Source organism: Falco biarmicus, chromosome 3, assembly GCF_023638135.1.
Source record: "Falco biarmicus isolate bFalBia1 chromosome 3, bFalBia1.pri, whole genome shotgun sequence".
NCBI lineage: Eukaryota > Metazoa > Chordata > Aves > Falconiformes > Falconidae > Falco > Falco biarmicus.
The window spans coordinates 118,927,457-118,942,857 of NC_079290.1; the positions used below are offsets into that span (position 1 = coordinate 118,927,457).

A 15,401-nucleotide genomic window follows, 5' to 3' on the forward strand; every position below is an offset into this window, starting at 1 on the left:
GCTGTTTCCATTGGGCAGTGGGGCCAAGGGGAGCTGGCCGAACAGCTGCGAGCTCTGCAAAACAAGTCTGGTGAGCCCATCCAGTGCTGGCTCTTTCCTTCCAAATCAAGCGTGCCAGCCTCCAGCAGCGGGCAAGTCGGTCCCACCACGCGCATTGCCCTCAGCGTGAGGGGGCAGCCGTGGCTGCATCCTCCCCAAAAGCACAAAGGCAGCATAAAGGGAACCAAGGAGCGTGGGCTGGGGTAGGAAGGACTGATGTGAAAGTGAGGAGGCAGTGAGCGTGCTTGTAAAGAGCGATGGGGGGTCCGCCAGTGTTTTGGGGATAGAGAACAGTGTCCTCTTTGCCTTTGTGGTAGAAATAGATGGAAAAGGTAATTAAATATCATCAAAGGAAAGGCTTTGCTCCCACTGCACAAAGAAAGGATGAACAGGCACGAGGAGGAGCCCTCCATAAGTCAGTGCTGCAGGATGTCTTGACTTTGGGCTTTTTTTTTTTTAAATCAATACTCAAAAGAGGGAAGGAAGAAGTGGGAAGCTGTGCTGTGGCAGAGGTCAGGGTTAGAAACTGCTGTGTTCTCATCTCCTTCCCCTGTGCTGGGCGGTGACCCCGGAGGGGCCCTGGGTGGCGGCTGCAGCCCCCAGCCCCGTGGGACCGGGCACCCAGTGCCTGCGAGGCCCCAGCCTTCGCTCGCCTCTCCCCTGCGCCCGCTGCCGTGTGCCCTTCTTGCTCGCTGAACTTTTGCTCGAACCCATCTGGTTCCCTCCCCTCGGGGGATTTCCAGGATGTGGCTAGCCCAACTCTCATTTCAAGGCGTTTCCAGAGGCAGGAATCTGACCCAAGGCTCCTGCACAGGCCGTGGGAAAGGGGCGCCTATGTAATGGAGGCACATGTGTGCATGGCATCACGTGGGGGTGTGACAATGCCACCGGCCTGGGGCAGGCCACCTTACAAGGAAGCAGGTTCAGCATCAAACTGCTGATTTCACCCAGCTCTGAGGCTGCAGGGCTACTTCTCTCCCTGCAGAGAGGAAGAGGTGCCCCGACATCTGCACTGCATCTTTGAGGCACTTTGGGGTACAGGTTTGCTGCAAGAGAGAAATGCAGGAAGTGAGCAAGTCTGCAGAGTAAATGCGGCACCAAAGTGAACAGAAAGGTGCAAGGGTGGGAGAGGGTCTGGGTCCTGCTGGAGGGAAGCAAAGCTGACAGCGGCAGGGAGGCTGGAGAGTGCTGCTGGTGCCGGTGCCCCTCAGCACTTGCCCTCCAGCCACGCATTTTTCAGTTCACCTCTCACCATGCTCCCTCGGTGCCCTGAGTACCCCCGGGCTCCCTAAGGCCGAGGTTTGCTCCAGGCGCTGCGCCAGGCCAGCAGAAGTGCTTTCTTCTGTCTCGGTTTCTCCTTGAGCAACGCCAGACCCCAGCCCTCCTGGTGAAGCCGTGACCCATGAGCGAGAAGCAGCTCTCAGCTTCCCCGTGTGCCCCCCCAGGCCTGCATTGCACAAATACTTTGGACTAAATACAGCATCTGGTTGAGCAATAGGTCAGGAGGATTTGCATGGCGTGTTGGCCCGGGGGAAGGTTTCCCCAGCCTGTGAGGCGGTTATTGCCTCACTCGGAGGTGTCACGGTGAGGGTGCTGCAGCAGGGGCTTGGCCACCCATGGGGGGCTGCTCCAGTGGGGAGGAAGAGCTGGTGAATGTAGTTAACGCTGCTTGATTCACCCTCCACCTCCTAAACCCTGCCCCTGCAGAGTGGCTGAGCTGCTGTCGGGGTGGGGGTGACGGGGGATTTCCAGCACAGCCCCGGGGGCTGCCTCAGGAGAGCTGAGCTGTGGGGCCAGGACCTTGTCACAGCGCTGCAAAGCTGCTGTCTGATGTCCCCAGCGCTCCTGAGGTCTCTTCACGGATGCTGCTGCCATTCCTGCAGGAGAGGGGATGGCCAGTTTGGGGCTGGGGTTTTGTGGCAGCAGGGACCCAGGAGTGGCTCATTTGCGTCACCTGGTTTATTTTGATATTTCTTAGTGTGGGCCTGTCCCACCTCAAGCATCGTGCGGGAGCCAGGTCAGTGCAGGATGAGTCAGGCTGCTGTTCCTTGCATTGCATCAGTTCCCCGATGGTGCAGGGTGCTGCACGGGCACGTCGGGAAGAACGATTCCCTGCTCGCTGCAGGGGCCTGTCCCCAGCCCCTGCACCCAGCCAGCTCCCTGGGGTGGGGGCTGCAGCAGGGCTGTGGGGATGGTTTCCACGCGCTCTCTGGGGCGCGGGGGGGTGGGCAGCAGGCCCAGGGTCGCGGCAGCCATTCCGCAGCGTTGCAGGTTAATTCCCAGAGTCAGACAAGCCTGCCTGGTGCCACAACAAAACCAGAATGGAAGTGTTCCCATCAAAGCCTTTGTGCTGGAGGCCAGTTGCGAGGGCTGCAGGGCCGGCGGGAGCAGGGTCACTGGCAGACCCTCAGCCGTGTGCGCTGGCACTGTTGGCGAGCGCCCATAGTGTGGGCAGCTGGCGGTGGCAACCAGCGCGGTGCTGGGGCTGGCGAGACACGTGGTGAGCGATGGGCACAGTGCGCCCACCTCTTGGCGGGGGCGGCTGGTTTGCACTGGCTGCTCACAGGGCAGGATCAGTGCCCGGGCGGGAGGTGCTGCTGCCACGCGGTCCCCACTGCCCGCGCTTGCCGCGAGCGCTTCCCGGGCTGAGTGCCGGCTCCGGGCCAGCTGCCGTGGCGTAGGGACCGGGCCCCTCTCTGCTTTAGCAAGGGTTCGTCTTGGTACCCCCTCCCCAGATGGCTGCGGGATGGGGGTCTCTGCAGCGCGGTGGCGGAGCAGCCGCCCCAGCGCGTGCAGCGGAAAGACCAAGCAAACAGCCCCGTGGAAGGTGGCTGCCTGTATTTCACAGCGGTGGCTGGCAGCTGGGGGGGGGGGGGGGGCAGCAGCACGCAGCCCCTGAGGCTGGGTCAGGGCTTGGGCACAGGGTGGCTCCTTGCCCCTTGCATGGGGGCCCAAGGCTGATCCTGCCACGTGTGGGGCCCTGTAGCCGTGCCAGATCTGCCCTCCTGCGGGGTGGGAGGCTCAGCACCCTCCTGCAACGCCCCCCGGCCCCTTCTTTTCCCTTTGCTGGGCCAGGGGCTGCCTGACCCAACCCAGCGCTTTGGAGTGGGCAGAGGCAGGTTTGCCCAAGCCTGTTCCACCCGTGGCACGGCCCCCCTGGCTGCGCCATCCTCCAGGAACGAGGGCCCCTCGGCCGCCCCCGAGAGCCACGTGCTGTTGCAAGGAGCCAGCTGGGAGTTGCAACTTGTGTGGGGCAGTTCCTGCAGGGGACTTATCCGGCCAACGAGGAAGTAAACGGGGCAGCTCTTGGGTTTTGCAATCCATCCGTCACCCCAGTGTCTCCAGCTTGTGCAAGGTGAACAGGAGCTGGCGGTGACCTTACTCCTTGCTCCAGGAAGCTCCCAGCAAGTTGCAGCAGATCAGGAAGATGCTCGTAGCTGGGCTCCACCAGAGACAACCTGCCCAGGGCACAGCCAGCCCCCGGGGTGGCCGTGGCAAGGGGTGGCTGTGACCTGCCCTGGGCAGTGCAGGAGGCTGAGCTGCCTCCTGCTCCCAGCGGACCGGCGGGGCTGGGCAGGGTCCGGCTGGCACTAGGGGGTGGGGGCACGTCCAGGGACACGGCAACACAACTGGGACCGCGCCGTCCTGGCCTGTGTCCTGTGGTGCCTGAGCAGGGAGGGACAGGTGGCTCCTTCTTGTCTCGCTGATGCCCTACTTAAACCTTCACTTACGGTTTCTGCCTGTCACGGAGCTGCTGGCTCCGAAAGGCGGCACGGGCACGGGGCCAGCTGCCAGCGTGGCTCCATCCACCGGCGTCCTTTAACAGAGCAGAAGGGCGAGAGGGGAAGCGATGGCTGGAGCTCTGCCATGTGTGGGAATGCCCAGCCAGGCTCCCAGTGGCAACTGGTACGGAGGGCTGGGAGCCTTCCTCGGCCCCCTCACCTCCCAAGTACCTCCCAGGGCAGCCCATTGCTGCCCAGTGCCCACCAGTGCTTCCCAGTGCCCAAGTGGCAGCTGGTGAGTTCCCCATGTTGCCCACTGGCAGAGCTCAGCACGCTGCCCCCTCCCCAGCTCTGGCTGCAGATGGCAGGTCCCCCCCCTCCCCAGTCACTGCCTCCCTGTCCCCCCATAACCCCCCAGACCCCAGCTGCTACCTGCCAGGCTCTCTCCATCGCTCCCACTGGCACTTTGGTCCTCCAGCCCCCCCAGCAGCTCAGGGTTGTCGCCGCTGTCCCACTGCCACGGGCGCTCCTGCAGCTGGGACAGGGCATGAGGGTCTGGGGGTATCAGGGGGCTGGGGGGACTGGGGGCCCCATGGAGGACTCACCCGCTGGTGCAGGCCTTGCTGCTCCCGCAGCAGCTCCAGGAACCGGCTGCTCCACAGCAGCTTCTCGGCGCCCAGCTCGGTGCAGAGGAAGCGGACATCAGCCTCCAGTGCCTCCAGCCTCGCCAGCACAGCCTCGCTGACACCACCGCGCTGCTGCCGCTCCGCCGCTGCCCTGGCACCACAGCTCAGCTCCCGCCAGCGCCCCGCAACACCCACCCACCCGACCTCTGCACCAGGGTCACCCCTGCCTGCCCCCACCACCGTGCCAGGCACCCACCTGCCTGCCCAGGCTCCAGCGCCGGTGGGGAACCCCCGTCCTCCTCCTCACTCCCCTCGCTGCCACCTTCCAGCCTCAAGCGCAGCGCCACGCCGAGCTGAAAGCCGCCACACACCGCGGGGACTGACATGTCCACGGGCAGCTGAGCCCGGTGGCCCCGACCCTGACCAGGGGACCCTGCCGTGCCGTGCCCTGGGGACCTACAGCCACGTTGGTGCCACAGGGCCACCCACAGACCGTGTCACTGGGCTCAGCCATGTCCCGGGGGTCGGAGACCTCTGCAGCCCCCACAGCCTGGGGCCACGTTGGGGAGTTACCTCCTCGGTGACCTGGAAGGCGCCGTCCCAACAGCTCTTGTAGCAGATCAGCAGGTACTGGGGAGAGGACGGCGGCCGCGTGGTGAGAGCAGCAGGCTCAAACCTGCCCCAGGGAGCAATGTCCCCACGTCCCCAGGGCTCTTGGTGGGCAGAACCGTACAGTGCCTTGAGCCAAGAGCCAAACCCCAAGGACGAGGGTCCCGATCGCCCAGCCACGCTGCTGGACGGCGCGCTGTTGCCCACCCTGGCACCACCGCTACAGAAACAGAGCCGCAGCAGCACCCCCACCCCCTGCCCCGGCCCCTGGCTCTGGGCACCACATCTGGAGCCAACACAAGTCCGTGAAGGCAATTGGGGAAGGGGCCACATGGTACCGACCCACGCCAGCCTCCAGAGCCACTGCAGCCCCCGCAGCGCCATCCCGGAGAGCGACAGGAGCCACCAGCACCCAGCGCGCAGGAGCTGCCTCCACCTCGGCACCAGCGGGCCGTGCTGCCTGCCCATGGGCACCCTGCAGGCCAGGAGACACAGGTGACGTCCCTGCACCCCCAGGAGCCTCTGCCTCGTGCACCCGCCCTGCTCCACGCACCGGAGGGACGTGCGGCAGCTGTGGGGTGCACCAGCTGACACTGGTGTCCAGCCCAGCTCGCCCAGTGCCAGGCTAGCGAAAGGGAAGGTATTTTCAGGGCCAGATCGCAGCACAAGGCACCCGCTCGGTGGGGATGGCTGCTCCCCTTCCCCAGCTCTGCCCCCTTACCTGGCGCTGCGCTGCACCACGCCTGGACCCCTCCCGGCGGCGGGGCAGCTGCTGCCTCTCCTGCCTGGCGTCAGCTCTGGCTGCTGCTCGGCCCCTTGCTCGGGCTCGATAAACTGCCTAATCCTCCTGGCGAGGGATTAGCGTTCCTCCTGCCCTGCTTTCGGTGGCCGTAAGGACAGCTGCTGCTCTGCCAGCCCTCATTTGCTCTGCTCGGGATTCACGTTCTGCAAGCAAAGGGCTTGTGATTTATTTTCAACTACTACCCTTAGCTTTCAGGTAAAAGCCTGTGCAATTCGCTCCGACTCCTGCGTCCAAGGGCCAGGCACCGGCACTCCTGGGGATCTTTGGTCACTCAGGCTGTTTAAGGAGAAAGTTAGCAGTCCTCAGGAATAAAAATCAAAGTTTTAGGCACAACAGCCAGACTCCAGCATCCACCTCACGCCACTCTTGTAGGTGATGGTGCTTCTGTTCCCAAAGGGATCAGAGACCCTGCGTGCTGTCCCCCAACCTGACAGTAACACCGCAGGGAAGCTGGGGCTGTGCCCACCACTGCTTGTCCTGGGACGAGCGACCGTTCCGTCCCGGGGCAGACCTAGACCTCCCGGGGCCCCTCAGCAGCCGAAGGGCTGCTGCCCACCAGTGGGACCTGGGGGCGAACAGCTCCACATCAGCTGAACAGGGTGCCTTTAACTGGGAACCAAGCGCTTGCCATTTAACTTTCTGCGCCGATCAATGTGCTGCCCAGGGCTGCTGCCATCAGACACTGTCCTCGGCAGAACGGCTGTCCCCTTTCTTTAGTGACAAACGCTGCCAGCGGCAGCAAAGTTTGCATTTTCCCCTTGTCCCCGCAGCACCCCTAATGTGCATCACAGGGAAACTGGAGCCGGTTGACACTTTGCCACAAAAAATGCCTGTACACACACAGGACTCCAAGGTACACCAGCCCTTTGCTGTGCCTCTGCAGGGAGGTGTTCTGGCCACAAAGGTTACCGCAGCTTTCCTCGAGGTCAGAGGTGCAGCAGAGACTTTTACCCTCTGAAGTTCAGCTGCTCTTGCTATCCTTGCTTTTGGAACAGCAGCAGTAGTGGGAGAAACCTGCTTTTTTATCAAGGCCAACTAGACAAAAACCATCAGCTAAGACTTCTTTGTTTTCCAGAGCTATGGAAAAGCAAGGCCTTGTAGGAGCTCATGCTATTTCCTAGATCTTCCACCCCCCTGTATTTAACCTCTGTGACTTAAAACACGCAAAAGTAGGACAGCTTTGCAGCTTGCCCATTAAGCCGTTACATCCCGACACCCCCTGCAGATAAGCAGTTGCCAGCCGCACAACCACTTGCTCTACTGCAGGATAAGCCAGCTCCCACCGTGAGCAACTACGGAGCTGCCTTCATCCCTGAACCAGACAACAGAACAGGGGAGAACTTGGCTCATATAATTTTGCCTTCACTCCTGGGTAATGCTCTGCACTGACTGGGTTGCCTGGAGGGAGCTGAAAAAGACCCAAGAGATGAGGAAAGCAGAGGTGCAGCAGAACGGAACGAACACGCGGCTGTAACAAGCACACACGCACGTGCTGGGGGGCTGCAACAACTCTCCCCGTGGCACTCTCTATCGGTGATGTTTAGGCAGACACAAATGCATTACAGCACCAATAACAAAGGCAATTTACCCTCCCGAGAAAAGCAAAGCTTATTTCAACATCAACGTTGATCATCTTGACCTGGCTACTGTGAAAAGCACCTAACGCTCATCCCTCTGCGTACTCTTCCAGTGGCAATGCAGACTGCTCATCCCTTATCTGCGGGCATCCTGCCAGGATCAGCAAGAACCGACTGACATCCAACTTCTACCTTGAAGCGGAATTAGCTGAACGCAGCTGGAGATTAGAGCCTGGCAATCCTTTCGAGTACTCGATGTTGTGTCTACCAGAGGGAAGAAAGCACAAAGGAAACCTCCTAAGGGTCACGAGACAAGGAACAGCTACTACGCAAAAGTGGAAGGATTCCAGCAAAGCTCCTCATAAAGCAGATGGAGCATAAACAGCACTAGGAGTCAAATTTTGGACTGAACAAAACATGAGAAGAGAGACAAACATGTAACTTTTATTGTTTATGTACAAATGACAGAAGTTGGTATTAAAAAGAGAATCCACCCAATCTCAAACATAGCAAAGAGCAAGATGGCTTTGAGCTCCAGCCCTCCCTGCCTCTAAAAGCACTGCGTAAATTTTAGGAGATGTTGCTTAAAATTAAAGCTAGAGAAAAGGGTTAACCACCTTCTTCTCTACTTGAGGAAGAATCAAAATGAGCTGTTCCACAAAATGAAGAACCTTCCACTCTACACGGATTAAAACAAAGAAACCAAAAGTCATTTTGTTAACTATACACTGGTTTAAAAAAAACCCAACAACACAATAAAACCAACAAAAAACACAAAACAAAAACAAAACTACAAAGCTAAGTATTGGCAACGGAAGTAATCTAAGTCTTAGAACATGGATGGGACATACTGAATCATACCCCAGTTCCAGTGGAAAAAGCAATACCTCTCCATAGGTTTGCAGATGACAGGGGTGGCAGCAGCAAGATCAGCCAATATTAGGAAGTTCCCAACTGAGGTGGAAGCACAGAATAGTCAGGAATTCAGGACTACTACTACTACTATTACTACTACTACTACTACTACACCTTAGTCTTCCTGCAACTCAGGTGATTTAAAAATGATGCAAAGTACATGGTCCAAGATTTTCTCCCCCCATCTAAGTTCTTTAGAGCGAGCCACTCCCATCTGCAGACACTTGGCCAGAGAGCTGCCATCATGCTCATTCAGTCGACTGGCACTTTTCTCAGTGGGGATTCATGTAGACCTAAATCCCGGAAGCATCAGCACTGATGAGTCTAGTAGTCCTGCAGAGAAAGGAGAGGACAGGCACACTGAGACGCTTCTACCTTCAATTCTGCTTGCAGAGCTGGGATTTTCAGTCTTCTCTCATTTCTACATACCATTAGTTGCAGGCAAAACAGAAAAGAGGCTTTTTTCTTGTAGCTAAACATTCAAAAGAAAGGACCCTTCAAAACTTTAATTCAAGAGCGCATCAACTCAAACCAGATGCTTTTAACGTTCCAGATCATGACAAGATAATAGGATGCAAAACAGCTTTTTCCATAAAAAGTGTGTAGGACTTAACTGTGACCTAGCTTCGTAACAAGCCTACCTGGGCTTATTTACTGTTAAATCCACAAGACAATGCTTCTTTCATACCATGAGATTCCTCGACCACGAAAATAAGATCTTAAATTACAGCAGAGGGAGGCTTTTTAAGCTTAGGAGTCAGTCAGCCACTCAAGTCTACAGATGAGCAATGAAAACAACGACAGAGCACTGATACTTACGGCTCTTGGCTTTTTGTTTAACTTGAGATCAATCCTGTGGTTGGAAAGATAAGAGAAATGTCCATTTCAATACATTAAGCCAACACTAGAGTTCAAAGAACCAGCTACTGCATATGGCACAGGCTACAACAAAGACTATTTGGTTAATTCAATCCACATTCTCAATTCGGCTGAGCCAAATCACTGTCCCAATATTACTGGACAAGAAAGCAGCAAAGAGACAGAGAGTGGATTCTTTATAATTTGTCAAAATGCATATTCCGTCCACTCACAAAAAGAGTTAATAAAGGTTCATAATAAAAATCACAGGGAAGTTATGCAGCATAAAGAAATAAGGTTAAATACGCATGCTCTATGTTAATTTGTTAGATGTGTAACTATGCCATAGGTAATTATTCAGACATAGTGGTAATGGTTATTTACTTGGAATAGAGATAGGAGTTTAAGATGACAGGGGTTATACGAGTCAAAGGTACTGAGTTTATTACATTTTTCCAGAAGGAAATATCCAAGTCTACACTAATCTCCTTCAGAAGCAAAGCCAGAAGAATCAGTTTTTAAACTAAGTTTTTAAGTTAAAAAGTTTATCTATTTAAAAATGAAATAGAAAGGTAAAGAAGAGTGAAGTTAATTTAATTTTGCTGAAGTTATTAAATAAAATGTTACCTCCATCACGCTTTTCTGTTTTTAAAAAAAACTTCCCAGCCTAACCTAATATACATACCTACAATTAAACAGATAAACTATGGGTTAGAAAGGTCTCAAAAGGCACATTGGTGTCTACACACTAACAACACAGCACAAGTACTAATTCAAGTCAAACTTACTCAAAGTCATAATCAAACATGCCAGACGGGCTGAGGGGCAGCATTTGAAAGGAAGAAAGCAATAGAAATTAATATACTAATGAATTAAATAAATTAGTTGATTAGCCACCCTAGCGAGATTACTAAAAAATAAAATAAAAATAAAATAAATAATAAAGCCAGTGTTCAAATGCCATAAAGTGCTTAAGATATCTTAACCAGAATTGGGCACAAAAAGCACTCTAGACGTGGCAATCCAGAGTCCCCCTCCCCAATCGGATTTCTGGGAAAAAAGAGGCGTTAGGACAGAGGCAGAGTGGTTTTATGGAGGGAATTTCAAAAGGAAGCTATCGGATACTTGAGAGTGCACACTAGCTCACAGGCAGAGAGAAAAACGGATTTGCTTGCAAAAGCAAACGAGCGGGTGGTCAGGAAGCAGTGGCTTTGTCTAATTATTACGGCAAAGCAAAGCTTGTTCAGGCAGAGGTGGAGACGACACGGAACTAAGTGGCCAACTCCGCATTCGAATGTTCTCATAATGCACGCGCATATGCACACACATCCTCTTGCACTCGCCTCCTTCAGAGAGCTAAAAAGAGAAGACGGTCACTTGGCCAAAGCTAATGACAGTTTGGTAACATTCCCACCCCTCGCCTCAGCACTCACACGGACACCACGGCGCTGCCGCTAGAACCAGCTCTGCCCCAAAGCTAACGGTGTATTTGTTGGAAAGGACTTATCATCAAATCAGCTGTAACTTAGTAGCTTTTCAGCACTGAATTTCTAAGAGGAAACAATACTGTTTTCTCCTGAAATAGTTTCTAGCCATGAAAATTGCTGAGCACACAGAAAATAACGGTCTTGGCATTCCCATGGTCTCAGACGGAACAGAGCATGAGTTCAGTAAAAACACTTTCATTTCCACCTGATGCCCTGGTTTTAAGGGTGGGGAGTTAAGCTGCCTATTCACAACAGTTCTGCCCAGCCCGAACCCCACCTTCCACACAGCTCTGGGTGGCGCACAAAGCAGAAAATCCAGCGGGGTCAGTGCACCTCCTGGGTGCCTGCTCCCATCACCTCCCCGTTCTTCAGGGACAGGTGAGCAGAACTCAGTCGTATGCTGGCAAATGGAAGAGTTTCTGAACAAAAAGACATGCCAGTATTTCTTTTTATTTTTCTCTTTTTCGTTCCGTGACACTCAAGAAACAGACACACCGGTCTCATCTGAAAGAGCACTCTGGGCTGTAATGCATTTTAAAACACTTTGCTACACTTTCAGTAGACTGGGACTGTTTTGTTGTTGTTTCTCTTTTTTAATCTAGAGGTACTTGACAATTGTTTGGTCTTTTCTGCCAAAAATTTAGGGGACAGTCAACAATGGCAATCACAATTTTAACAGAGTTTTTATTAGAAACTTATTTATCCTCTTTTAGTTATCTATCTGGCCATGCTAAGCACTACAAAATAGTCAATTACTAACTTACTAAGCCCTTCTGTAATGTAGATGCATCTGACGTATCTCTTGGGACGTTAAGAATGGCCATACCAGATCAGACCAGGGCTCCTCATGTCCAACACTGTCCCAGACAGTAGACAGCATCAGCTGCTTCAGTGGAAGGAATGTAGAAGAAACCCCAAAGCAACACAACCTGTCAGTAGGGCAGTTTCTTCCTAACTCCTGTCACTAAAGTTCGGGCTATGTAACAGAGCAAAACAATTTATATTATTTACACCTTTTGTATTGCACCCCGCTGCATCTGCACTGGATTGGTTTGCTGTCCATTTAAGTGCTTAATTTTATAATTTGTTTGAAAAAGCAATTTTCTTAAGCGGTACTTCAGTTTTACAGACTGCTTCTCTGAATTTGTCTACAGATGTAGTTTCTTGTGTTATTCCTGAACTTCTTTCCAATTGCCTACAGGCCAAAAAAAAAAAAAAAAAGAAAGTTTTGAACTGCTTTGGATTCCCAGCTCATGAGGAACCAAAGGGACATCCAGTACTTTAGGATGTTTGCCCAACAAAAACTGCTGTAGGAAGAAAATTCTGACCTAAGAATTAAAGACACGCTAATGACTCACAACCTGATAAACAAATAAAATTAGTTAAACATTCTTCAAGTGCTATACCTACCTCCGTATCTACCAAACCAACCTTCCCCCAGCAATCTTTGTAAATTTTTACCACTTTTCTTGAAAACATTTCTCTCTTGTGATTGTATGGGAAGGTCCCTTAAAGAGGAAAGTAAAGCCCATCCATACATAAAGCCAACAAGCTCAAAGTTAGCAAGAACACTTTTAAAAAGCTCCTTCTAATAATCTTTAGGTACCATTTGCAGCAATCGTTTCCAGTGGTGCAGTTCTGCAGTAAATGTCTCCTCTCCCCAAGGCCATGGATTTCCATGTTTTTTTCCCCTTAGGCCCCAGCTCCACAGTGCACTGGCAGACGGTGTAGAAAGCCCTGGGCTAGCTCTGCTGGGGGGCACCGAGCCATGGCTAAGCAGCCCGTTATGCGGGCCCACGGAGGGCAGTGCTGTAAGGCAGGGAGCTTATTTCAGATTTCAAAGCCATCAGCCCATCACGCTGCATCATGCCATAGGGGCATACCGTAAGGGGCAGAACCGGTCATCTAAATTCAGCCATAAAGAGTTCAGGAAATCTTTGTTTCACATGAATTTAGGTCAATTTAGTAACAAACACTTTGAGGTCAATGTGACAAAGCAACTTTTCTATGCCCTAATCAAGAGAGCCAGTTTGGGATGTGCCAGCTGAAAGGGTTTGGAGTGGAAATCTTCGTGAAGATACTGGCAGTATCCACAACCCTCAAAACATTCCGATTTGCTTTTACACTCTCCTTCTCCACAGAAAGTACTGACATTCCTATCTTACTTGGTTCTGCAGAAACCAAGAAGCAAGGACAGGAGGCCAGGACCGCACTCTTCCCCTACTGGAAGGAAGGCAGCTTTATGACTCTCCTGGACAGACAGAACTGAAAAAGCCTGGTCAAAAGCACAGCTGTACCGGAGCTGGGGTCAAGCGCCCTGCGCTGCTTGTTTAACTTCTTCCGTGTGCTTTCCCCTCCTTGAGACACTGGGGCAACGGGGTCCTGAGGAACACTACAGGATGCACACAACTGAAACCCAGAAAAATTGCCAAAACGAGCCACCTGAGCTGCTCAGTATTCTAACACGTTACTAGCTCCTTTCACATCATACAGTAAACTCAATGACAGCTGACCATTCAGAAGGTATGACAAGAAGGCTGCTGGTACCACTAACCTGTGTCGATTTTTGTTCTTCCGTTTTTTGTGGCTGCTGTGGTGGCTCCCAGAAGAAGTAGAGGAAGCAGCTTTCTGGGGTTTCACCCCCTGCACAGACCCATCCAGCTCTTCAGCATCCTCCTGGTTGGGCTCATTCTCCTGATTGTGAAAGTCTGGAGAAGTGTCACTTTCTGTGCCACTGCCTGGCTCCCCTAGAGCGTGACAAACACAGACGAGCACAACAGTTACCTCCCTGCAGCTCATATCCCAGGCTGCCCTGGCAAAGCCCTGCATGGAAGAAGCAACTGCCAGCAACAGTACACGGGGCAGCAGACACACTGAGCCTTATGGCACCAGGAGGTACATAAGAGAACCTGAAAAATATTTCTGAAGGACAGCAAGTGGCCTCCTCGGTAACTGAAGCACGCTAGAATTGCAGCTGATTTGGTATTGACTACAAACCCATTTTTTAAAATCCTGAATGTGTGGCCCCTTCCCACATCACCTGCAACTGACTGACAGACACACAAACAGAAACCCATCCCTTCAGCTCTACTCGCCTCCTTCTTCAAAGAGCACAAAGTCCATTTAAATAAGTTTTATGCACAACAAACCCTTGCTGAACATGAGTTTTCTCGAGAAAGGAAGCTCAACTTCTGTTTCTCACAGTGCCACTTTGCCGACTTGCGTAGCCAGCGGCTGCGCTGGGAGGAGGCGGCAGCCAGCCTACGAGGAGCAGCCACAGGTCCCGGGACAGGGAGCAGCGAGCACAGCACGAATCCAGACAACTGGAGACAGAGCTGAATGGTGGGGAGCAGAGTAATTCTTTCCCAAGTCTGAGAGAAATGAAAAAGTGACTTACGCTTCTCAATGAGCTGGTCCTGAACTCCAGCTAATGCACTGACCGCCTAGAAAACCAAAAGGGGCGTTAATGAAAGCCATAATCCACTTACCACTTTCCGAATGTTCAAAACCACAGAGATCGCCTCACAGAGAAAGACACATCAAGCTTTCGCTTGAAAGAACATATGACCTAGCACCAGCAGAAGGGGGTTAGGAGCAAAAAGGTAAGACACAGATGGCAGTGACAAGTGTGTGGCATGGGTGGTTCTTGACTGCAATTCCCTTTCGCCTCTCCGGACGCTAGGAAAAGGGTTTCTGAAAGAGGCTGCGATGTGGGATGAAAGTGCTTGGGTCAGGGGTGACAGAACAGAACAGTGGTCCTGCAGCAGCCTGAGAGACTGCCACGGGACCAGCTGCACTGAGGAGCACCAAGGGGTGGAGGGGACATCGATGGGGACAGGGATGGGGCAGGGGACGGGGCAGGGGATGCGGATGAGGCAGGGATGGGGAAGGGGATGGGGACGGGGCCACCGGCCAGGCCCCACTGGGGCCAGGCCTGGCACTCACCGCAGCCGAGGTGACCGAGGACTTGCTGAAGAGCCGCTCAGCCTCCTTGAACTTGCGGTTCCTTCGGTCGTTTTTGCTGTTGGAGTTCCTGAAAAAGAGAGAAAGGGCGTCGCGGGGGCCCGGGGGGCGGGCGGGACCGGGCCGGGCCGGGCCGGGACTCACTTCTGGTTGGTGAGGTAGCGGTCCCAGCCGCGGATGATGTTCCCGTACATCTGCGTGTCCTCCAGGTAGCTGCCCTCGAAGGCGTAGATCTGCCGCTCCAGGTTGGCCAGCGTCTCCTGCCGGGCACAGGCAGCGCATGGAGCGGGCCCGGCCCCGCGCCCGCCCGCGGCCCAGGCCCCGCCGTCCGCCCGCCCGCCCGCGGCCTGCAGGCCCCGCCGCCCCCGCCCCCGCCGCTCACCGCCAGCTCCTGCTTGCGCTTCACCAGCTCGGCCAGCTCCCGGCGGGTGTCGGGGATCTGCGGGGGGCCGCCGGCCTTGGCGTGCAGCGCGGCCATGGCGGCGGCGGCCTGCGCGGGCCGGGCGGGGCGGGGCGCGGCGGCGGCGGCTGCGCTGCCGGGAGGGGCCGCCGGGGGCAGCGCCGAGCCCGGCCCGGCCCGGCCCCGCTCCGCCCCGGCCCGGCCCCGCTCCGCCCCGGCCCGGCCCCGCTCCGCCCTGGGGCGGCCCCGCCGGGGCGGCCCCCGCCGGCCCATCGCCCGGGCGCGGAGGGGTGATCCGGGCCCGCCGCCAGCCGGCCCGGAGGCCTCGGGTCAGGCCCTGCCGGGGGGCGGCCTCGGTCTCGGCCGCAGCGGGGAGCTGGCCCCGCGGGCCCGGCCCGGCGCA

The 15,401-nt window shown here is 54.8% G+C and overlaps 2 protein-coding genes across 7 annotated transcripts; both read right to left on the reverse strand.

Moving 5' to 3' along the window:
- Positions 1 to 1,983: 1,983 nt before the first annotated feature.
- LOC130145706 (uncharacterized) lies at positions 1,984 to 7,654 on the reverse strand. Of its 2 annotated transcripts, none has more exons than XM_056330935.1 (7): positions 5,718 to 7,654; positions 5,339 to 5,471; positions 4,961 to 5,017; positions 4,644 to 4,740; positions 4,367 to 4,533; positions 4,194 to 4,290; positions 1,984 to 3,856 (listed from the first exon to the last, which is right to left on the reverse strand). In XM_056330935.1, the coding sequence occupies exons 2-7, from the start codon at positions 5,462 to 5,464 to the stop codon at positions 3,783 to 3,785; spliced, it is 618 nt and encodes a 205-aa protein (XP_056186910.1). In that variant the 5' UTR covers positions 5,465 to 5,471; positions 5,718 to 7,654; the 3' UTR covers positions 1,984 to 3,782. The 2 variants fall into 2 exon arrangements, with proteins under 2 accessions (XP_056186910.1, XP_056186909.1); XM_056330934.1 differs by having other exon boundaries at positions 4,194 to 4,296.
- A 145-nt stretch (positions 7,655 to 7,799) lies between these two features.
- On the reverse strand, positions 7,800 to 15,139 carry MEAF6 (MYST/Esa1 associated factor 6). Of its 5 annotated transcripts, none has more exons than XR_008820648.1 (8): positions 14,981 to 15,139; positions 14,743 to 14,858; positions 14,581 to 14,668; positions 14,033 to 14,078; positions 13,190 to 13,382; positions 9,776 to 9,833; positions 9,110 to 9,143; positions 7,800 to 8,623 (listed from the first exon to the last, which is right to left on the reverse strand). XR_008820648.1 is itself a non-coding variant. In XM_056330936.1 (8 exons), the coding sequence occupies exons 1-8, from the start codon at positions 15,074 to 15,076 to the stop codon at positions 8,615 to 8,617; spliced, it is 612 nt and encodes a 203-aa protein (XP_056186911.1). In that variant the 5' UTR covers positions 15,077 to 15,139; the 3' UTR covers positions 7,800 to 8,614. The 5 variants fall into 5 exon arrangements, 4 of the variants coding, with proteins under 4 accessions (XP_056186911.1, XP_056186912.1, XP_056186913.1 ...); XM_056330936.1 differs by lacking the exon at positions 9,776 to 9,833 and adding an exon at positions 9,937 to 9,966; XM_056330937.1 differs by lacking the exon at positions 9,776 to 9,833.
- Positions 15,140 to 15,401: the final 262 nt, after the last annotated feature.